Here is a 23,228-nt window from a genome sequence, read left to right as displayed (position 1 = left end):
ACAAGGTTGTGGGTTTGATTCCCATCTTTGTTCAGACAGGCATACTTTTTTTGCGTTTTTTTTTTTTTTCAGTGACTGGCCAAGTGTTCTTGAATTCCAACTGTCACTCAATACTTTTAAAACTATAAGTCTTTAGTCAATTTAATTTTAAACATTTTGCATGCACTGATCGTCATATTAGACCACTATTCACAGTAGCCAAATTTTCTATTTGCCAATGCCAATGAATGTTCAAAAACACAATTCAGCAGTTGGCCATTATATGGTCATTTTTGGGGCAAAATGTGAAGGAATTGGCTTCACTGGCCATTTTTCTGGAAACTATTAGTGGTTCAGTGGCTTCTGTAAAGCTCTTTTACGAGAGGCGATTTGGTCAGTGTTACCGGTATATGACACAAGATTCTTGGTATTCATGATTGATGTGAATTCACATGGGACAAACAGTAAGGTTCACTGACCGCTTTCATCAGCGGTCTCATAGATGAGCGGTTTCTATAGACGAGTAGGAGGGTTAGCGAATAGCCATGAACGCTAAACTTTTCTTTCTAATTGGGCTGTAATGATCTGTAATCTTGCTTTCCAATTTCTTTCCAAGCAAAAGGTTTTCTGACTCTCAAGTTTCCTCTCCTGTTATTTCCCTGTTTTAATACTTGCTTGACTAGGTCGCCATACTGTTCCTTTAGCTTTTTCCTGCATTAGCTTGAACCCCTCCCAAGCTTCAGATTCCTACATTATATTGGCAGATATCCTTTTTTTTTTTTTTAGCTGGAAATGTTTTGTTACTATTAATTCCTGTGAAAATTCATGTCCCCTTTACAAAAATAGTATAGAGTTGTATGCAGATATTTGTTGGCTACTGGTTAAACAGTGAAGTCAATTTGTGGTATTTTTTAAATGTTAATTCTTTCTGATAATGTTAAGGTCTACTCACAACAACGCTCTGTTTTTATTTGTTAAATTAAAGGGATAGTTCACTTTGAAATTAAATGTTCAAAATATCAAAATTGAAACTACTGCGGAAAAAAAGACACCTACATCTTGGATGCCCTTGAGGTAAGCTAAAACATACCAAAATTTAATTTCAAAGTGAACTATCCCTTTAATACATTTATTATTTTATGTTTCATAAAATTAAATTTTTTAACGTAGTTAAATATTGAATAATAAATGGTTTTGAATAATACATTGTTTGTGAATATGTGATTTCACAGTGGTCTATATTATTGAATAAATAATAAAAACAAATAAAAATAAAAATATATCTAATTGATTTTAGTTGTATGTCCGTACACTAAATCCAGCAATTTTACGGTAAAATGACATTCAAAGGTTTTACGCGCTTATGAATGTGATTTTATTAAAAGATAATTATGGGTAAGTAGAAAGCCTAAGGAACCATGCAGCAGAATAAGATTGCTTTGTCACTTTTGTACCTCAAATTGGGCATCTCCTTCCAAATCTTGACCCCTTCGGCGATGAGCACAGCCATGGCTGTCTGACCTGGGGTTTATTGGTTGTCTGATGGGTCTCTATTCCAGTATTTCTCTTTCCAATACTGGACCACAAACCATCCAGGCAAGCACACCTTTGCCACCTCTTTTGCTTGTTTTTCCATTTTTTTCCATTTGTTAAACTTGCATCCTGTGCTCTGATGATCAGCAGCGTAAGTGCCTTTGTCCCATTTGAGCTCTGCTTTTTCTTAGCTTTTCCTCTCTCTTTCTTCTTATTTGTTTGTCTATTCTTCTTCCATCTTTTTTCTTTCGTTCTTTCTTTATCTGGCCTTGTTCAGGTAGATTGTGTTCTAGAAAACCTATTAGGGAGCAGAGCTTGTGGAAGTCCCACTTGCTGATCATCTGCGCACAGTCATGCAAATTGTCCTGTGCTCTCCATGCTTCTGTTTCCAAGTGTCTCTGGGTGTGTCTCAATCCGTTCCCTAGTTCAGTACACTGCCCAAAGATTCAAGATCACAATCTTTCCAGTACTCTGAAATGTTCGCTCTTTAGAAATTCCCAGAATGCATCAGAAAAATCAATCAGAATCAGCTGTTTCTAGAAATGTTGCCATGTGGTACCAGAAGAACATCGGTCATTGTATGTTATACAGCAGTGACAGTGTACAGCAGTTTTAATGCAGGATATTGTAATCTTGTCACAGGTTATTGAGTCATCAGTGTCCCAATTGTTACTGGATCAAGGCTCTTGCTAATCCCAAATTTCGTCTTCACAATATGATTCCTGTTTTAGGGAACTAGGCTGCGGAATGCGACACAGCTTTTGTTAGAACTCGCCTAGCAGGTCCACAGTAGCAGGATTGCTGTGGGGTTTTGCATACACTAGTGAATCCCTTTCCAAACGAACTACTCTGTTTTACAACAAAGATCAAATGTAAACAGCAGATGGATTTAGATTTTTGTGTGTTTTACGATTTACATCTGTAAAGGGTTGGATTTTTGATCTGTTAAAATAAACATTCATACAGAATCCTATGATATAAAATGAGGTGCAAGGATTTCTTTAGTCTGTCTTCATAAGGAAAGCATCATTTATTTTTGAAAGCTTTCTCCTTAGACCAATTCGTTCTATTTAAACTGAAGTGTGTAATTTTTTTCTGTGTTAAAATAGTGGGTCCCATTTTATATTAAGTGTCTTTAACTACTGTACTAACATTTAAATTAATCATTTAATACACGTTTTGATACACACTTATTCTGTACATAGCCTACATGTTTTTACATTGTACTTATATTTTAAACAAACCTGCATGTGATTACATCTATAATTACACTGTTGGCCCTTCCCCTTACACCTTAACCCATCCTTAAACCTACCCATACCACCAAACCTGTCCCTAACCTTATCCGTATACCATCTCAATAGCAAAAAAAGCTATATACATGTAACAAACTATTCTTATTGTTGTAGTATTGCTGAGTAATAATCCGGTGTGAAGTCCGTACCTGTATAGACTTGAAGCGGGCGACAAATAGGACTCCCTGTCCAACAAATGGGACTCCTTGTGATCATGTGAGCTTTAATCATTACATGCAAGCAAATGCCACTAAATGGCAAGTGCACTTTAAATGTACTTTTTGGGACAGGACCATATTTTTTGCAATTCTGTTTAATGAAACTAGTGCAACAGAAATTACACACTTCAGCTGTAAAAGTCAAAAGGAATTACGATATCTAAAGGAATTCTGAAAAATTTGCCAATGGATTTTTTTTTTTTACCTTTCATTTAAAACAAACAAATAAGCCCTGTTTACAGCAGGTATTAAGATGCGATTTGGTCGATCTGATCACAAGTAGATGAGGGAGACATTCCTGTTTACAACTGGTGTTTTAATCTGTCTTTTGTCCACTTTCAACCACTTCTGTCCTTATTTCTCTGAGGGAAGGATCTCTGGGTGGGTAAATGTATGGGCTTTAACAGATCTTTCGATCAAATGGACAAAATAAGCTTGCACAATCTACATATGAATGCAACCGGAGATGAACGAAAAGAGAGCATTCGTTTTCGATTCTGCTCTGATAAAACAAGTTGACCACGTCTAATGCAGAGAGTGTGTGTTAGTAATCAGGAATGGTGAAAGAACATTGTGCTTTGCACGTTTTTCATCTTCAAGCCAAACTTGGGTCTTCAGCCGACAGTTTAAATCCCGTCTGGCTAGTGCGCTTCCCATAATGTTTACGTGTTAGGTCAGTAAGCAGAGAGTAGATGGTCTTTTGTGGCTGTTCGAACGCATTCGACCACATGAGCGTTTACGCTACGAAAGAAATCAAATGCGTTTTCGACTACCTCTGGAAGTGGTTGAAAGTGGACAAGCTCAAAACGTTTTAGACCCTGTTTACACCTGTATTTTGCGTCGTCATCATTTGTGATCCAATCGACCAAAACGCATCTTAATACCAGGTGTAAACAGGCCCATAGACTTTGCTTTGCTCTAAATCCCTGGTCAGACAGCAGCTAGTGAAATTTTCTAGCAAAATAAAACCCGAAGGGAAATAATAAATGTGTGAATATTTTCATTATCTGGCAGCTCCTTCAGCAACCTCTGCTGCATGTGTTCATTAGATCCATAGTGTGCATGTCCCTGTTTTGGTTCTGCCTCAGCTTATAAAAGTTGTCGTTTTTTCTTTTATTTCTTTTTTTGATTTTGTTTTTTCATGGCCATCCTTTGTTCTTTTTTTCCCCCTTTTGTTTTGTTTCTTTGTTCCCTTCTCTTGGTTGGATGCCTGTTTGTGTGTGACCCACTTCCCCCTGGTCCAGTTCTGGAGTTTGAACTGCGGAAAGCCAAGGAGACCATTCAGGCTCTTCGTGCCAACTTGACTCAGGCTGCAGGTGGCGTACTTTCAACTTTTACACTCTTCAGTCCTTTCTGCTATAGGAGCTGCTCTCATTCCTAAACGCAGTTTGTAATGTCCACCATAAATCAAATTCCAGCTCACTCGTTTCTCTTTCTCTCTGTTTCTTTCTTCTCTGTAGAATGCGAGATTCCCTCTCAAGAGAGAAAAAACTACAAAACCAGTCCTGAAATTCAGGTTACCTTCATTTCCTTTTTGTTATGATGGTATTATAAATCTAAACATATTAGATTTCTCTAATAAGCTCATTATGAACAACTGGCCTAGTTTGAATCACATTGAATTAACTTTTTTTACTTTTCAATTCTTTTTCCAGGAACCCATTCGCCCTCTTGAAAAGAGAGCCTTAAATTTTTTAGTTAATGAATATTTATTGAAAAATGAATACAAGTTAACGTCCATCACATTCTCAGATGAAAATGATGATCAGGTAAGCCTTTAAACGTCCTTATGAGACATACATTTTTATAGGATTGTTTATTTGACTCTTTTAATTCTTCCTGTTATCTGTGATATTCCATTTCTGCAGGATTTTGAGTTGTGGGATGATGTGGGTCTAAACATTCCCAAACCTCCAGACCTGCTGCATGTCTACAGGAACTGTGGGAACAGCCTGCCATTGAATATGAATACCGTGGATGTGGCGGTCAGTGTGGACCCAAGTGATTTGCCTGGAGACTATTTTACCCAGCAACCTGTGCAGCAAACTGAGGTATTTATGTATAGGAAGAAATGTTGGTATTGCAGTCTGATGTTTACATGAACAATTTCCAATTAAGGTGCATATTCTGGTCAAGCCTTTATTCTGAAATCAAATTCTGATTAAGGACATATACTAGCTATCTTAATCAGATTTATAGAAACTGGGCCCAGTTGTTCAAAAGTATTTCGGCTGTTGGATTGGACCAAATCTTGAAAATGGTGATTTTCTGAAATTCTGAAATCGGATTAGATCACGTAATCCATTCTTGGTTTTGATCTGCATCAAACCATCAGTGTGTTAGGATAACTTTGATCAATATGTAATGAAACTTTAAAATTGGTCAAATTATACAATTTTACAATCATGTTGTATACATATACATTTTTTGTAAAAAAAGATTTCATCTCCATAAAATAATGACTCAAACATCTTTCAATATCAAACAAAATGTATATATTTAATGTTAAACACAATGGCACAATCATCTGAGATGAACCAGTCAAAAGTAGTTTCTAAATATCCCTAAATAGTTTCTAAATGATATTTTGTAAAGGGATGGAGATGGGAGGAACAATTATCTTTCAATGCTTTTGTGTTCTCTCACAAATGGGCTCCGTAGGGGTCTGACTGTTTAAAGTCATTTGAGAATGAAAGGTGATGTTTGCATAATTTAATTCTGTTGTTTTCTTTCTCTTCGAATAAAAACACTTAAAATGACCCTACATTGACTCTTCTACCTGTTGTTCTGGTTCTAGCAGCCTACATTGTGATATGTGATCCCATTTAGAGCACTGGTAATCTGGAAAAGTGTGTATCTGAATCAGGGTGATCCAATCCAGTTTTGCTTTGAAAAACTAGCACAAATGTAAGACGGATTACCTGATCCTGGATCGTAAAACCTGGGATTTCCAAATCCTGATCATTCTGATCCAGATTAAACTCTTTGAACAACTGGGCCCTGGAGTATTGACTTAATTGGATTAAGGGAATCAGGTTACATTCACATGACACTTGCATAATCAAAATAAGACCGAATCTCAGTAATCCCATGTCAAATATCTATTCAAAAGGGATTTGTGATTAAACATGCTGCTCTATTGTCTGAAGCTTTAAAGCAATATTGGGTTTCTCTGGTGTAAAATATGCTAACTTCGAAGTCATTTGGTTGTCATCCACAGCAGCAGCAGGAAGTGGTTCAGGAGCTGGAATATCAGATCAGCCTTCTGAACACTGAGAAACAGAGTCTGGCTGAACAGATTAAGAAGCTCCAGAGGTAAGTGTCATCGCCTGATGCCTGAGGGACCAATTCAATCAGAACTGTCTGAAGCCTGCATGAGCCCATATAATCAGAGCTGAGAGCAGCAACCTGCAATTATACTCATAATTATTAACCGCTCTCAGCAGAGGGTCTTATCTCGTCAGCTGATGTTTACAAAAATCATATTTCTTTGTGGAAAATGACTAAGATGTGGTTTTTCACTGTCATGCATTCCTAATGATTTCACGTTAATCAGTTATTCTGCTAAACTAGCACGTCCCATTAACCATATAACAATATGATTATATGTAAATAATATGCACTAATACCATATTTATTTTAAAACGTAATATTTTAATTGTCAAATCATATGAATGTTATTATTAAATGTATAATATTATTTTAGGTAACACTTTATTTTACAGTGTCATTGTTGCACGTTACATGCGGAGAGTAGGCGGTTATTACTTTAGTAATAACTATAAATTATGCATAATTACATGCAACTAAACCAAACCCTAACCCTAGAATAAGTACATGTAGTTACTTAATATTACTCAGTACCTAAATGTATAATTACAGAGTAACAAAGACACCTTAAAATAAAGTGTATAACCCTAAGTGTTTTATTGTTTTTAAACCTATTTGTTATTATTTTAAATTGTATTATTTGTAATTTAATACATATTAACCACATAAACTACACTACTGTTCAAAAGTTTAGGGTAAGTAAGATCTGTTAAATGTTTTTGAAAGAAGTCTCAGCAAGGCTGCATTTATTTGATACAGTAATATTGTTAAATGTTATTACAATTTATAGTAACTGTTTTATTATATTTTAAAATGTAATGTGTTCATGTGATGGCAAAGCTGAAATCTCAGCAGCCAGTACTCTTAGTTTTTACTGTCACATGATCATGAAAATAATTTTAATATGCTGATTTGGTGCTTAAAGGACAAGTTCGGTATTTTACACTTAAAGCCCTGTTTACAGATCGTATCTGATGAAATAGAACGGTTAAGATTAAAATTTGGACACATGCTCCTGTCCCGAGAATTTTAGGTTTATTTAGCTTTTGTGGACCTATTTTGCCAAACGCGTCACACCCGTGATTCTTCCGTTGAGAGCTTGAATAATAGACACTCCAGCCCAGTTGGTGGCGATAATGCACCTTTGCCAATTGCAAGCAAACCACGGGCATTTCATTGAATACACAGAAGAAGCAGAAGAAGAAGCGGCGGAGTAATATCGTAAAGGTGCTGCGGTCTCACAGCACGTCCCATTAAGTCAATGGAGTTGGACAAAAACTACGATAAAACCTGTTGGAATGCATCTTTTTCAGCGATTTTTGATGGAACATATCAGTGAACACCCCCTGACCACTCGGTGAGTTTCACGTCTTTGTAAACGAAAGTTTAATGTGTTTTTAGGACGGAATCTTCCAGTGCATATAGACAACCATTGTGGGGGTGGGGGGGAGGAAGCGAAATAAACCTAAAATTCTCGGGACAGCAGCATGTGTCCAAATTTTAATCTTAACCGTTCTATTTCATCAGATACGATCTGTAAACAGGGCTTTAAGTGTAAAATACCGAACTTGTCCTTTAAGAAAAACAAAAATATCACAGTTGGTAACGTTGTGCTGCTTAATATTTTGGTGGAAACTGACACACATTTTTTTAATTCTTTGATGAATAGAAAGTTAAAAAAAAACAGCATTTATTTGAAATAGAATTTTATTGTGTTATAAATGTCTTCACTATGCCTGTTGATCAATTTAAGGCATCCTTGCTGAATAAAAAAAATAAAAATAAAAACTCTTTCAAAGGGAAAAACTTACCCTAAACTTTTGAATGTATAATTAAATATAAAAAATAAATGAGTCCAGTATTCCAATGTTCTGCTGTAGAAAGTACCCCCCACCCTCTCCGGCTCAATATGACCTTTAGGTCTCTGACATTTTTCAGCCTGGCATTTACGTTTCCTAGCAAGAGATGATCTTTACACATATCTTCTAACTAGATTTGCCTCCACTCCATATTTCGTCTTCTCAGTCTCTCCTGTCCTGTCTGTTTGCCACAACACTGTATTCACTCATATATTTTAGTGCATTTTGCATAAGTTTTGCACAGTGCTATTTCTAATACATGCATTTGTTTGTGTGCGTGTGTATGTGCAGTGATATCCAGGCGCTTCAGAGGAACGTTTCATCAGAAACCACGACTGTAGTGAAGTCGACTCCGTCTAAACAAGACCCTCTATGTGATAAACCCCCCCTAGACAATGGACAGTATTTGGACATACGAGGGGTAACAGAAACAGACAGCCCCCTGGATGTCAACGCTACAAAGACCTCAACCACTACAACTACTACTACTGACTGCACTGAAAGCACCACTACTGCTCCACAACCCCACAGCAAACTAAAGTCTCAGAGTCAGCAGAGTAAAACCGCCGTGCTATTTGACCAGCCCAACAGGTGAGACCTGCACTTCCTTGTGGACTGCCCTATGACTGTTAAAAAGGAGTTGATGAGAAGCACTAGGGCAAATAAAGAAAGTACTCAAACAAGTTACAACTACATTTTATTAGAAGTGAGATCTGTTACAAAACCTAGTGAGCTTCCTAACTAAACTAGGCCACATTTTTGGCATCATAGCCACACTTCTAATGTGAAAGCTTTTCCAAACTTTATGCAGAAAACTTGCGGTCATAATGCTAGGTTCTTCCACAAAAATATTAAGCAGCTTTACAAAAAGCATTTCATGTCAGTTACTTAACAGTAAGTAACTTATTTAGTTTGGATGCTGTCTTAGTAAGTAGCAGCTTACTAGGTTTTGGAACAAGGCTGTTATGACCACTAGATGGCAGCACTGCATTGAGCACCTCTGCATTCCTCACCCGGCTCTTGCTGCAGTGCTAACTGGCACCATATATTCCATTCATCATCATTTTGCACATCTGCTCCGGATGGACTTTTACCCCACGAGGCTGATTCAGACAAATTATGCTCTCCTTGTTTTGACTGTTCCTATATCAGCGTTTTGCTCTGTGCTTTGGAAAGCTGGGCTAATATGTGGAGTTATTGGTAACCGGAGGTGGAGGTGGCTTGTTAAATCATGTTTTGTTTGCTTGTGCAGAAATCTGTCTCCGGTCTTCCACCAAGCACTTTTGTCCTTCTGTCGAATGTCTGCTGACAGTAGGCTGGGCTCAGAGGTGAGTGGGATCGGGTAGCATACAGGTACAAATGCACAAGCACATGTAGAGACGCTTAAAGGCATAGTTCACCTAAAAATGACAAGTTTGTCATTATTTACTTACCCCTCATGTTGTTTCAAACCAGTATGATTTTTTTTTTCTTCACTGGAACATTTGAATTGGCTGTACTTTTCAGTCCAGTTACAGTGAATAGGGCCTGCTGCATTTAAACTTAAAGGATGAAAAAAGGCACCCTAGCTGTATCTTTGAAAAGCTCTATATCACTCATGCACTGTATTCCTAAGTCCTCTGAAGCTTTGTGTGATGAACAGACCAAATATAAATAGTTCACTGAAAATCTTGAGATCTGTCCATGAACTCTGAGTTTAATTTCATGAACGAGTCATTCTTTCAATTTTCAAAAGTCATAATTTGTAACTTTCGAAAGTCAAATCTTTTCAGTTTTTCAATTGAACCAGCTCGCAAAACCAAGTCTGAATGATTTGTTCATGAATTAAAGTGATTTGATTCAGTGTTGTTAGTGTTAATTAAAACTATTAAAAATAATTTTCAGTAATTAAAATTAAGCTGAAATGAAATTACATGTAAATATTAGCTGAAAAATTCAAACTGAAAAAATTGGAACTAATATGGTCAAAACCTGCCTGGAACTACTTTTGCTCTGCTTTTTCTAAAAAATAAATGCACACCTTAGAACGTTCATCAACCAATCAGAATCAAGCAGTCAACAGCCCAAAAAAACAGGGCCTAAAACGAACTTTGTATGCTACACCTGCCAATGGCCGGTGACTTAACAAAATTTAACGGCCATAAGTATTTTTTAGCGGCCATGAAACCATGATACCAGTGAAAATTCACAATTCTCTATTCCAATTTCGATTCCACAGATAAAACCAGCCTAACTAATATCAATTTAAAACATTATTAAAGACAAGTAAACAGTCAGTAATAAAATAAAAACAAATAATTTAATGACAAGAAAAAGCACAAAAGAAATAAACAGTGCTTTTCAGGTTTTCAGGTAGGTCTGACAGTAGTTTTCAGGTACAGAAATTTTATAAAGCAAGTAAAAATGTAAAATAACACTGCATATTCTTCACTGTATAAATTAAACATGCGTATTAAATCTAATATAACATACACATACACATCTAATATACTCATACTATACAAATGCGTTTACTTTCTCAACTGCTTACACTGACTTAAAACAAAACCGACTATGGTTACTAGGATACTCGCTATTATTTTTTTTTACATATATTTGTCAAGTGCAAGAAGACGTGAGAGAGCTCAGTGTAGTATTTGTGCGCTGTGTGAGACGGCGCTTTCTGTATGTGTGCGCACACAAAACTATAACGAATAACGAAATGAGCTCCCTTTTGCGTCTTCTTGCGCTTGAATATTTAAATTGTCAAGGCTTAAACTTTCGTGATGATGCAGCGCTGGCCCGTCAACTGTCCAGAGAGTCCTTCACGTTTGTTTACGTTCATGCATTGTTAGAATACATAAAAATGTTACCGGCCCTTGACACAGTTTCATATACTTTTCCTATTCACGCCAATGCTGATTTTTACTCAAATTTGGTGCTTGGCGAGTGTTCATTTTAGGCCCTTGGTATAAATAAGTTTAAGCTGAATATCTAAAATTACTAAAAACTAAAACTGAAAGAAAATTTAATAAAAGCTAAATAGTAATACAGCGATAGTGCATAACAGAATTACTAAAACTTTAAACATTAACATTAAAATGATAACTTATATTCAAAATAAAAGCGAATTCAAAATATTATTAAATACTATAATAGTATATAAATAATACTAAAAATGTATTTATCAAGTCACTGACTCGATCCGGTTGCAGTGGTGCATGATTGACTGGAGATGAAGATTAGCAATGAATAATGATTGAAATTTCAGTCTGTTCATCACACAAAGCTATCATAAAACCTCACACTTGAAATAAGTCATGTGCACCACTTTTCTAGTGCTTTTATTTTGTTCAGAAAGTCACACAGATTTGGAATAACATAAGCGGTATGGAAATGAAGACTATTGTAATTTTTGAGTGTACTCTTCCAGTAAACTATTGTGATCGGTCATTAGCACAGAAAGAAGTGCACTGGGGAGAGGTTCAGTTGACTTGGCTTTCGAAATCACCAGGAATGCATTAATAGGCACATTTGAGAGGTCACATAGTTCACAGTGTCTTCTACGTCCAGAATACAAAAGCAGGAAAGGTTCTCGGGTTGCAGCTATGTAGTAATTTTAAGGCATGTGTGATTATATGAAATGCCTCTGCTGGTCTTTAAATGGTGACATTCTTGAATCTTAATTCCCATGTCCTCGTTTCTCAGGTGTCTCGAATCGCTGACAGTGAGCAGAGCGTCATGCTCATGCTGGGACGCTGTCTGCCACACATCGTACCCAACGTCCTGCTGGCCAAGCGAGAGGTAATCAATGACCTTTTGACCCAACAGCCCCATCTATTTTCCATCAGCCAACTACGGCTTCCATGTCCACTGCGGCTGGCTTCTCCCTCTCATTCAATTCTTAATTCAGTGTTGACTCAACTTATATTTTTCCATTGCAGTTGTATGTGTGTGTGTCTCTCTCTCTTTCTCTATGCCTCCCCCACCCAGTCCACCTCTCTTCTCTTTTGTTCTGTTCACTCATTTCTTCTCTTGCTTTTGTGCATGCATCTCACTTCTCCGATAGAGAATGGTTGTGCACCTCTGTCAGGTGAGTGGAAACACATCGGCACGTTCTCACATCAGCCCTCCTTCCTTCATCATGCGTGTGACATTTGACCTTTCAGTTGGCTTGGCTTTTCATCGGCTTATTTTGTTGTCAGTGACTCTTAAATGCATTTCCTTTTATAAATGTCTTATTTTATTGATGACTGAAGCTTTGGATTTGTTTCAACTTGGCTTATTATTGAACTTCTACACTGATGAAGCTCTAAATGTCATTTTTTTAGGCATAACAAACACTAATTCACAGCAATAATCTGTAATGAGAATAGCATTTTTGTTTAAAATCAATGGTTCTCAACCAAAAGGCCTCAAAAAACGTCGAAGGGGGCCTCAAGATAGAGTTAATTATAACAAATAAATTTGTTTTCAATATAATGCCTTTCCGAAGCTGGTGTATATACTTTTTTTTTTATTAATCATTTTCATTTAAAAAAGATTTTTTCAATCATTTTGAAATGATTCTTCAGCCTTTGTTGTCATATTTATGATATCTTATAACGTAATGTATCCTACATTGCTTTTTTAAATATTATCATAAATATCAACAAAATTTCAAATGATAAAAAAAAAAAAGGTATGTAAGGCAAAACAAGCGATTCATAGATGACACAACAGGGAAAACATTTATTATTGACTCCTATTAACTTTCACTTTTAGATTATTGTTACTTTCAGCTTTGACAGCTTTCTTCCAGGAAAACATAAAATTATTGATGGCTAATTTTGCACTCAGGGCCATTGAAAGGTCTGACGTAAACTAAGAGCTATTGACAATAGAAAAAGGGAAAACCCCTTTGATATGTCCCGCCTCAACTTCCTTTTTCAACGGAAAATGTGTCTGTAGTCTGCGTTTTGCTGGGATTTTACTATAGTTGAAGCCACCATGGAATCAAAATTGATAACGTTGACAACGTTGAATGACGTGTTTATTAGCATGAGGGCAGGATCAACCGGTCACTCACATGACATCACAGCAATAGCAAACAACAACCCAACGATCAGTTCCCGATGGACAAAATCAAGTCCCTCCCTACTTTTTCTTTTCTTTTTTCTTTTTTTTTTTTCAAGAAGCCGTTTCACTCGGATATCTGTCACAATAGGGAAGAAAAGGCTATCGCCACTTCCATTTCATGCTGAATTATATTCCTATTCATGATGTAAAGTGTCATTCCCTAAAACCCCTTAACTGTGGTAAAACCGTTGTAACACACAGCCCTGAGGGTGGCCGTCACATTTCACATTTCGTTCCACTGACTTCCATTCATACACATGTAAATGTAGGAGACCGGAAATGTAAGCTCATGTGCCAGTTACAGCATTTATTAACCTTTGTTAATGTTAATTAATTAAAAACGTTCATGTTAGTTCACAGTGCATTAACTAATGTTAACAGATACAAATTTTGATTTTAATAATTTATTAGTAAATATTGAGATTAGCATCAACTAAGATTAATAAATGGAGTAAAAGTATTGTTCACTGTTTGTTCATGTTAACTAATAGAGCTAACTAATATTAAAAAGTGAAACCCTATTGTAAAATGTTCCCATAAAATTGTTAATTATAATAAAAAAAGCAATATTTCTGCAATAAAAAAAAAAATATATATATATATATATATATAAGCTGTTTACAGTTGCTGTCACAGGTGTGTGAATATATATTTTACAACGGTGTCAAATGCGGCTCATCCAATCTGAATTGGTTTTTATAAAAATGATAGCGATTTCAAATGAACTTTAACAGCCAAAGCAATGGAACGTTTCTGTGCTGTGATTTTCTGTGCTTCAGGCTGCAGTAATAATGGCTGCCTTTCAGCTGATGGTTAAACCTTCAGTCTGAGTTTAAATTGTTTTCTTTGCCTCCCTGTTACAGAGCTGATTTGGTTTAAATGACTAAACTTTAGAGAAAAAAAAACACCAGGGACATGCACACATTTCACATCTGCTGAGAGCAAGATTTCCCCCTTCGGGCCCTTCTGATTTGCATAGGGCAGTTCTGTTTTACGAATGCCAGGTGACAGTTTAAGACAAATTGGATGCTTTCCAGGCTGGAGTTGAGTGAAAACAAACACCACACGAGGAGCAGAGATCTCCTCTCTCTCGCCTAAACTGGACTTTGACCTTTGCCTGTTAATTCTGTTAGCTTCATAACTTTCTTCCTTGAATTCAGGCGCACTTACACTCCGCCACACCCTCAGTTTTTCCCCCTCATCTGGTGCAGAACAATTACTAATCAGGAGCTGCTGGAACACCTGCCTTGCAATATAATTCTGGTCATCTGTACACCTACAAAAGCTTTATTGTAAAGATAAAGTCTTTCGGAATTAAAGGCTATTCAAGTTATTGATTACCATGTGAAACAGATAAGACATCAGGTACACCAGCCTTTACATTGTGTGTTTGCAACAGTCCAAAACTCTTCTTGCAGAACTATGCCTGGCGTGTGTTTGCATATGTGGGTGTATTTCTGATTGGACCTCTTTGCTTTCTGCTGGCAATTATCTTGATGTGTAGTAGCTGATTTACTTTGTATTCAAGAAATGAGTCGATGCAGGCTGATGGTAAAGCTGCAGATTTGCATATATAAATACAGGTTTCTATGGGAAACAATGACAAGGAATCCAAACGTGCGAGTTCTTGTTAAGTTTTGTTTTCTTCTGTGTTCAGAACAGATTTATTGTTCAATTTTTTTTGAAGCAACAGTGACCCAAAAAGTATTTGGACACTTCAGCCATATGTATGAATGTCATTGCTTTAGATAACAAAAATATTTTTGAAAAATCACACAAGAATGGAAAGTCAGGGAAAAATAATGGAAATTCGTTGGTCAAAGTGTGGGAGCCCTCTAGAATCTTTATGTGTGTGTGTATGTGTATATATATATATATATATATATACATATATACACACACACACACACACACACACACACATAAATAAATAAATAAATATACAGTACAGTTTATATATAAAAATAAATAAATAAATACAGTTTATATAATTAACAAAAAAACATTTTATTAATTATAAAACCTTGTTCACTGTTATAATGACAATATATATACAATTAATTTTTTTAAATAATTAAAAGTCAGGGAAAATACATTTTTCAGTGTCAAAACAAAATTGCGTGTGCATTTATTTATTGGTCGAAATGGCAAAGCTCTTTCCATTCCTAATGCTTGCTTTTTGTTTTACTGATTGTAAGTGTTCATCTTTTTCCAGTAGCTCTTCCACGGCTTCCACTCACACATTTACATGCTTTCGCTTTGGGCCGGAGCCAAATAAAATACTTGATAAATGTGCTTCTGTTGAAAGCTCTCCTCCAGGTGCTGGAGACGCTACACACGGCTGCCTCAGAATGCCACAGTCTCACACAGAGTCACTACTCATGAAACGGCTCCAACAGACCGGCCCTTAGTTTCATTACATCCGATTAAAATGATGGTTTTAACTCTTGGCAGGTAACAGAAAGGGTGTTTTGAAAGGGCCGTCACAACAAAACAAGCAGGGCGTCAAACAGCCTATAGTCTTGCTGCATATTTGCCTAACTATCTTTCACTTTAAAGTGTCCGTTTGAGACTGAGGTCTACCCACAGTGACGTCTCAAGATGAGATAAATCTTGAGAAAATAAACACTTCTGTGCTGAATCTTCATGTGAATTCTGAAATCTGTTGTTTCTATTTTGATCAACGTTGAAAACAGGGCTAGTAACCGCTTTTTGGCCATGAGACGTGTTCCAAGAGCACACTGCCTGGTCTGTAATGCGATATCTGTTGTGCTGGTGACGTTTCCTTTTTGTAACTGTCTTGCTATTACAGTAAACAACCATAGGTTAACATGGCTAAATGGCTAACACTTGTACACATCTTCCACATACACACATGATGACACCGACACGCGCTTAGATAGGTGTTGGTGCTAGGAGTAGGAGTAGTGTTTTTTTTGTTTTGTTTTTTTTGCCTTTTGACTATTCGGTATATTTCTGTTTATTTATTTTCTCTGAAATGGTTTAAAACTGTCGTTATACAGCTATACAAATTAAGTTAAAAATAATCGAGCCATTCTGCCAAATTGCTTTGCATTAAATGAACACAGAGAATAATTATATTTTTTATTTCATTTATATGCACTGATATACATGGTTTCCATGGAACTGGAAATATGCAATTTCAAATTAGGGTTGATTTCCAAGCCTAAAAAAAACTCATGCAAATTAATAAAATCTTAAAAGATAATGGAAACGTCATGCAATTTTATAGTCAACATTGTTATTATTATTATTATTACTATTATTTTATTTATTTATTATTATTTTCTTTGCTCAGTACGAGATTATTTCTTTGGCTTGAAAGTACTTTTTGTGAGTGTGATCTCTATAAAATAACTTTTAGATATCTAGAAAATCCAACAAAAACTTAAGGGAATATAATTATATTTATTTTGTATATTATATTTTTTTAAACTAAATATATTGTAAATGCATTTTTGTAAGCGTTTTTATAAATAAGTATTTAATAAAAATAATAGTGCTGTCAAATCGATTAATCGATTCTAAAATAAAATTTTGTTTATATAATATATGTGTGTGTGTATATAAATATACATTATATAAACAAACTTTTATTTTAGAATCGATTTGACAGCACTATAAAACAATAAAAATGGCATGCACATTTTTTGAATCAATAAACATTCTCATACTTGTAAATCATTAGACAAGGAATGATTCCTAAACTGATAGTTTTTAGGAAACTTTATGACCTAATAAAAATCATTTCAGTAGACATAGTGTTTCTTAATATTATATCTCCAGCAAAATCTTTGCAAATGTGGTGAATATCCAACATGTATCGCCCAGCCCTAGTTGGTGCTGTGATTTAGTGTCTTGTAGACTCTCTCCTTTGTGGTGAAGGTGTTTCTTCAGTAGAGTAGCTTCCCCTGTATCCTCAAATACCTGCTTGCCGAAGTTCCCTCTCCGAGCCCTTTAGGACGCAGTGGGTCTCAGTGGGTGCATGAATGTGTTTATTTCCATGTACAGTGCATATTATTTGACCTACGTTCATTTGTGTGTCCACAGGAGTTGATTCCTCTCATTCTGTGTACGGCCTGCCTTCATCCGGAGCCCAAAGAAAGAGACCAGCTACTGCACATCCTCTTTAATCTTATCAAGAGACCTGACGACGAGCAAAGGTGTGTGCGCATCTGGGCATCTGCGCATGTGTAAACTGACCAATGTGGGTTTTGTTTCGAGTCTGATAACATTCTGCTGTGATGTTCCTCTTCAGGCAGATGATTCTGACCGGGTGTGTTGCATTCGCTCGCCATGTGGGTCCCACTCGGGTCGAAGCCGAACTTCTGCCGCAGTGCTGGGAACAGGTTAGTTCTGCACTCGTATACACACTCATCACGTAATAACTTCCCACCTGTTAAAGGAATCATTTTTTAAATGATTATTTTAACATGTTGCTTATAATGTTCACTTATAATGTTAATAAATCAAATAAACATGCGGAAAAACTATTATTTTTAACCCTCATTCTGTCTGAAATTATCTGGTTTTAAGTGGCGGCTCCTTTAAGGCTTATCAGAAAACGGCCGCTGTTATGATTGGCTACTGTGACTGCATAGGAAACCGTTTCTAAGCCCACTCTCTATTGCACGTGAAAACATTATCCACATTAAACCGTTTATCCATATAAACATCGTTTACAGACAAAGCATTATGAAATCATTTACTTGCTGTTTGTTATGTAGTTGGTGTCAGATTCAATACAGTTGGCTGCTTCATCTTTCAACAGAAGTTTCTTTGCGAACTCTCCATTACACTGCCTCGTTTACTAAATAAAATGCACTGAACAAACATATAATCCTCCGTCGTGATCCGGGATGCCATTATGATAAACCATGTTTCCAAAACTGGGATTCCTCTGAAGTCTGTACAGAGACGCAAACAAACGGTTTAAACTGGTCTCTTGCGTTCTGATTGTCTCTTCCGTTTGTCCTGTTGTCAACAGACTCTCGTGTGTGAAGTATGTCAGAAACTGAACGCACATCTGTATACTGTATCCAGTGTAGACAGCGTCAGTCATTATAATGGGTTCTAATCTATTTGCTTGTCCTACATCCAGTGTAGGCAAATGACAGTATTTAAGTGACTGAATGCCAGTGGGTGGGGCCTATGGTGCGATGATGTATAACTATTTGTTGATGTCTTGCTCTGGAGGTAGTCATATGCAAATATATATGCCAGTGTGTCGTCACAGATCCTGCAATATCACAATGAGCAGTTTTTGGAGCTTGATTAAATAAATGCTTTGTTTATAATGAGGAGAACGCTCTAAGCTATGAAACTTGCATGATGTTTTTATGGTGCAAAGGCCTCTTATATGTCAAAAGCTCATGACAAATTTGATTTGAAAGTCATGATCCCTTTAAGGAAGACAAGCAGGATTTTCTATTCAATTGTGTAGGCATACTTTGTTAAAACATAATCAGCTTTTACGTATTAATACCTAATCACTTTAGCAACTTGGCCACACTGATGAAAGTCAGTTTGGACAATGGTAATAGTTTTCACATGTGAGGTTAGCCAATCCTAGCAGATCTCATTTGCATATAGAAGGTGCAGAGGCAAAATAAGCTACTGTTAATTTCAGAGAGGGTCAGAGAAAACTAAATTTATGTCCATTTTTGTGCATTTTTTAGTAAAAAATCCTTTACTAGCACTGAAAAAAGTATTACAGAAGTTTAATAAATGGTCCCTTTAAACTTCATAAAGTGGTCTCAAACGTATTTAGACAATTATGTCGCACTTAAATATTTTGAGCATTTTTATCTTTTACTTGAACAGTTTATGGATCTTTTTAGACTAGATTATTCGCATATTTTTAGAATGGAATCTTTGAATCTATTTAAAAATGCAGTCTTTATAATAGAATATTTTTACAATGGAATCTTTGAGGCGAAGTTCCTCCTTTATGTCTCTCGTGTCACGTTCCTTTGACTGTTAAACATATTCTGTTGGACTGTCATTTTTATGATACTGCCAGAAAACGCTTTTATTCAGAAACATGTTTACATGGAATATTTTAGATTTTCTGTATGTTGTTTTATATAATAATTGAAATTTTATGGATTGTAATATTGACTGTGTTTGCCATGTAAATAGCCCCGATGCTAACATGGCGTTAAAAAAACGTAATAAACAAACAATGGAATCTTTGAATCCCTTTTAGAATGGCGTCTTTGAATCTGTTTAGAATGGAATATTTATAATGGAATATTCGAACCGAATAACTTTAGAATTAAATGATTTGTCTTTTTTTTTTTTTTTACAAATCTTTTTTTATCTTCTTTATTAATCTATCGAATAGAATCTTTTAGTCTTTTAAGACTTAAGTAATTCGATATTTAAATTTAATTTTTATTGTTTAAAAAAAAGTTTGAATTATTTCAGTTCATATTTTAGTACTTATAAAGTACTTATTTTTACTTATAAAGTAAAGTACTATATCCATTAAAGAATTTGGTTTTAGAATGAAATCTTTATAGTGGAATCTTTATAATGGAATATATGACTATTTTTAGAATGGATTTAGTGAAGTTTTATATTTGAATCTTGAATGGAATCTTTTAGTCTTTTAAGACTTTAGCTGTTAGATTTCTGTGGGGGGAAATGTAGTAATCAAATATTTATAGAATTTTTAAATATTTCAACATTCCATGGTTTGCTACACATCCCCATGTTTACTGTTAGTTTTAAGTAAACTCTCTCATAAGTACAGTACATTCATACAACTCCCCACATGGAAACCTGTTTCCGCTCAGGAAAGAACCGAAACAATTTCAGAGTTTAACACAGAAAAATGTGAGTTAATGTGGTTTACAGAGGGTACGGGTGGATATGCAGTCCTGCGGTCAGAGCTGGAACTGACGCTGCCGTGTTGTGTCTTGTGCTGTCTGTGTATGTCTGTGTTGCATGTGTGTTTCTCTCTCTCTCTCAGATCAACCACAAGTATCCAGAGAGAAGACTTCTGGTGGCGGAAGCATGTGGAGCCCTGGCCCCTTATTTACCCGTAAGAGACTCTGTTCCTCTAAATATAAAAGACACATTAATCATGTCCACCTTTCAACAATGTCACAGTTAGTGATCACTAAACTCTAGATGTAGTCAAGCGAGAGCATGTTGATATAATCAAATGATAATTATCAAATAATCAAACTGTCGAATATCAGCACAGTGCAAACTCTGTTTACATTTATTTTCACTTTGATCACATGTGTGTGTTGCTATGGAGGAATGCTGTTTGTTTACTGTGGCTGTACAACATAGAGTTACGGTTGGAATGCTCTCTGGCTGTTCGTTTAGTGCTATGAATATATTGAGACTGATTTGGCTCAAACTGTGCTCTGATTGTTGGCGTTGTGCCTTTTTTGCCTTTGAATTCTCCTGTCTATAATGGAGTGTCTGATGTTTACTCACTAACTTGTGAGTAGAAACACTTGATTTAACCAATCATAGCAGTACACACAAAAAAGATGTTGTCCTGGGATTCAGAACTGGCATGGCAATACAAATATGTGTGTGTGTGTGCAGAAGGAGATCCGAAGCTCCTTGGTTCTGTCCATGCTTCAGCAAATGTTGGCTGAAGATAAAGCAGATATGGTCCGAGAAGCCGTGGTGAAAAGTTTAGGTATTATAATGGGCTACATCGATGATCCAGACAAATACTCCCAGGTGTGTGCTGATTTTGCATTCAAGCGTTGTTTTTTTTAAAGATTTCACAGTCATTGTACTAGTATTTTCTTATGTATGTGTGCTTTATTTTGTATATGGCTGTGTAACAGGGCTTTGAGCTGATGCTGTTGTCTCTGGGCGACCCGTCAGAGAGGGTGGTCAGTGCCACCCACCAAGTGTTCATTCCTGCCTTCGCTGCCTGGTGCACAGAACTGGGCAACTTACAATCCCAGCTCATGCCCTCCCTCCTCACGCGCATCGAGAAACTGCTCAAGGTGAAAACCAGCACACACACACACAATTACATCCTTTTCAGGACCACCGTTCCACATTATGTTTGTTTTAGCATGTTTACACTTGGCCTGTTCTGAATGTTTTAAAAATCTTTTTTTTTTTTTTTTTTAGAATGGAATCTTTCAATTCTAAAAAGATTGAATATTTAGAATGGAACCATTAGAATCTATGTACTTTAATCTTTAGAATAAAATTTTTGAATTTAATATTTAGATTAATTTAATCTTTACATTAGAATCTTTTGAGACTTTTTTTTTTTTATGAATATTTAAACTCAGATGATCAAATCTTTTTTTATTGGACTCTTTTAAATTGATTTTTTTAAATCTTTTTTTTATTTTTTATTATTTAGAATAGATTAATCTGAACATTTTATAATTAAATATTTAGAGTCTAATTTTCCATTCTGTTATATTTCAGTCTTTTCCGAATTGCATATTTAGTATAAAATGTGTTTAGAATAAAACATTTTTACCATTCAAAAGTTTGGGGTCTGTAAGCTAGGATGTTAAATTGATCAAAAGTGACAGTAAAGACTTTTAGATTCTTACAAATAGTTTCTGGTTAAAATAAATGCTGTTCTTTTGAACTTTATATTCCTCAAAGAATCCTGAAAAAGAAAAATACACAAAAATACTAAGCAGCACAACTGTTTTCAACACTGATATTAATAAGAAATATTTCTTGAGCAGCAAATCAGCATATTAGAATGATTACTGAAGGATCATGTGTCCCTGAAGACTGGGGTAATAATGCTGAAAATTCAACTTTGACATCACATGAATATTTTACATTGTAAAATATACTAAAATAGCAATTGTTATTTAAAAATGTTTAATATTTCACAACATTACTGTTTTCACAATAAATGCAGCCATAAGACATCAAAAAACCTTACTGACCCCAAACTTTTTTTCTTACACATTATTGTATTGTACATTTGAATATTTAGAATGGAATCTTAGAATATATTTGATTCTAACAATTCAACTCCAAATGTATGTCTCTCTCTCTCCAGCAGGGTGAATATGGTCTAGATGAACACAAGCTGCATATGTATCTGTCAGCGCTTCAGTCTCTCATCCCGGCTCTGTTTGCGGTGCTGCTTCAGAACGCCCCCTTCACCAGCCAAGCCAACCTACAGGGCGACGTGCCTCCTATCGAGGGTGAGGGTCTGCCAACGTCAACATGTGCACGCACGCGTTTTTCGCTAACATTCTCAGTCAGGCCACGTTTAGCGATGCAGACCTGGCGCCTGACTCAGTGTAACTGTAGGGTTCCTGCCATGTTGAGGTTGCTCTCTGGTTTTGGGCTCACTATCAAAGTGCTCTTTCATTTACGCTCTGCGGCCGTGTCCGATGATTTGCGCAGTTACGCTTTTTTTGGTGTATTCCTGGTTTTAAAGTATGCCTCTGTGTGTGTGTGTGTGTGTGTGTGCATGTGACCCTGCAGTGACCCGATTCCCGCGGCCAGCCTCTCCGTTGCAGGACGTGGCCACCATCATGGGTAGCCGAGAGCAGTTGGCAGTTCTGCTGCAGTTATATGATCATCAGCTCCAGCATGAAGGAACTACGGGATGGGACAGTTTGCTCTGGGTGGTCAACCAGTTGTGAGTGGATATCACACGCGCACACTCTTACCCCTTTTGACCTCTGCTTTTTGGCCTCTTTTGACATTTTTATTGAAGGTGGAGACAGGAACTTGGGTCACCCACTCATGTTGGAGCATGTGCTCTACCAGCAGGCCACACCTCAGACGTTCTAGAGAGTTAAATGGCATGCATATGTGTTCATAAAAACAGTTTTCCTTGATCTTTTGCTGTACTTTTAGTATTCATAATTCAAAGCTTATTCTTCATGCCACCTAGATCATTTATAAGTAAAAACTAAGGG

At 36.2% G+C, this 23,228-nt stretch overlaps 1 protein-coding gene across 8 annotated transcripts in view; it reads left to right on the top strand.

Moving 5' to 3' along the window:
* relch (RAB11 binding and LisH domain, coiled-coil and HEAT repeat containing) overlaps nucleotides 1-23,228 on the top strand; it is a 45,871-nt gene that overhangs the window by 8,741 nt on the left and 13,902 nt on the right. For 6 of the 8 annotated variants that reach the window (XR_014209834.1, XM_082183876.1, XM_082183875.1 and 3 more), the window contains 15 exons: nucleotides 4,270-4,341; nucleotides 4,486-4,541; nucleotides 4,681-4,794; nucleotides 4,894-5,076; nucleotides 6,246-6,340; nucleotides 8,506-8,805; nucleotides 9,467-9,542; nucleotides 11,902-11,997; nucleotides 17,383-17,495; nucleotides 17,591-17,681; nucleotides 20,309-20,380; nucleotides 20,902-21,042; nucleotides 21,153-21,317; nucleotides 22,355-22,502; nucleotides 22,789-22,945. Coding sequence is in view for 7 of the 8 variants with exons in the window: in XM_082183876.1 (XP_082040002.1) it covers nucleotides 4,270-4,341; nucleotides 4,486-4,541; nucleotides 4,681-4,794; nucleotides 4,894-5,076; nucleotides 6,246-6,340; nucleotides 8,506-8,805; nucleotides 9,467-9,542; nucleotides 11,902-11,997; nucleotides 17,383-17,495; nucleotides 17,591-17,681; nucleotides 20,309-20,380; nucleotides 20,902-21,042; nucleotides 21,153-21,317; nucleotides 22,355-22,502; nucleotides 22,789-22,945 (1,879 nt within the window). In the remaining variant the exon portion in view is untranslated. The remainder of the gene's footprint in view (nucleotides 1-4,269; nucleotides 4,342-4,485; nucleotides 4,542-4,680; nucleotides 4,795-4,893; nucleotides 5,077-6,245; nucleotides 6,341-8,505; nucleotides 8,806-9,466; nucleotides 9,543-11,901; nucleotides 11,998-17,382; nucleotides 17,496-17,590; nucleotides 17,682-20,308; nucleotides 20,381-20,901; nucleotides 21,043-21,152; nucleotides 21,318-22,354; nucleotides 22,503-22,788; nucleotides 22,946-23,228) is intronic. The other 2 variants (XM_082183877.1, XM_082183881.1) reach the window with 1 other exon arrangement.

Source organism: Leuciscus leuciscus (assembly GCF_965113295.1).
Source record: "Leuciscus leuciscus genome assembly, chromosome: 11".
Lineage (NCBI taxonomy): Eukaryota > Metazoa > Chordata > Actinopteri > Cypriniformes > Leuciscidae > Leuciscus > Leuciscus leuciscus.
This window is presented reverse-complemented; position numbering and strand designations above follow the sequence as displayed.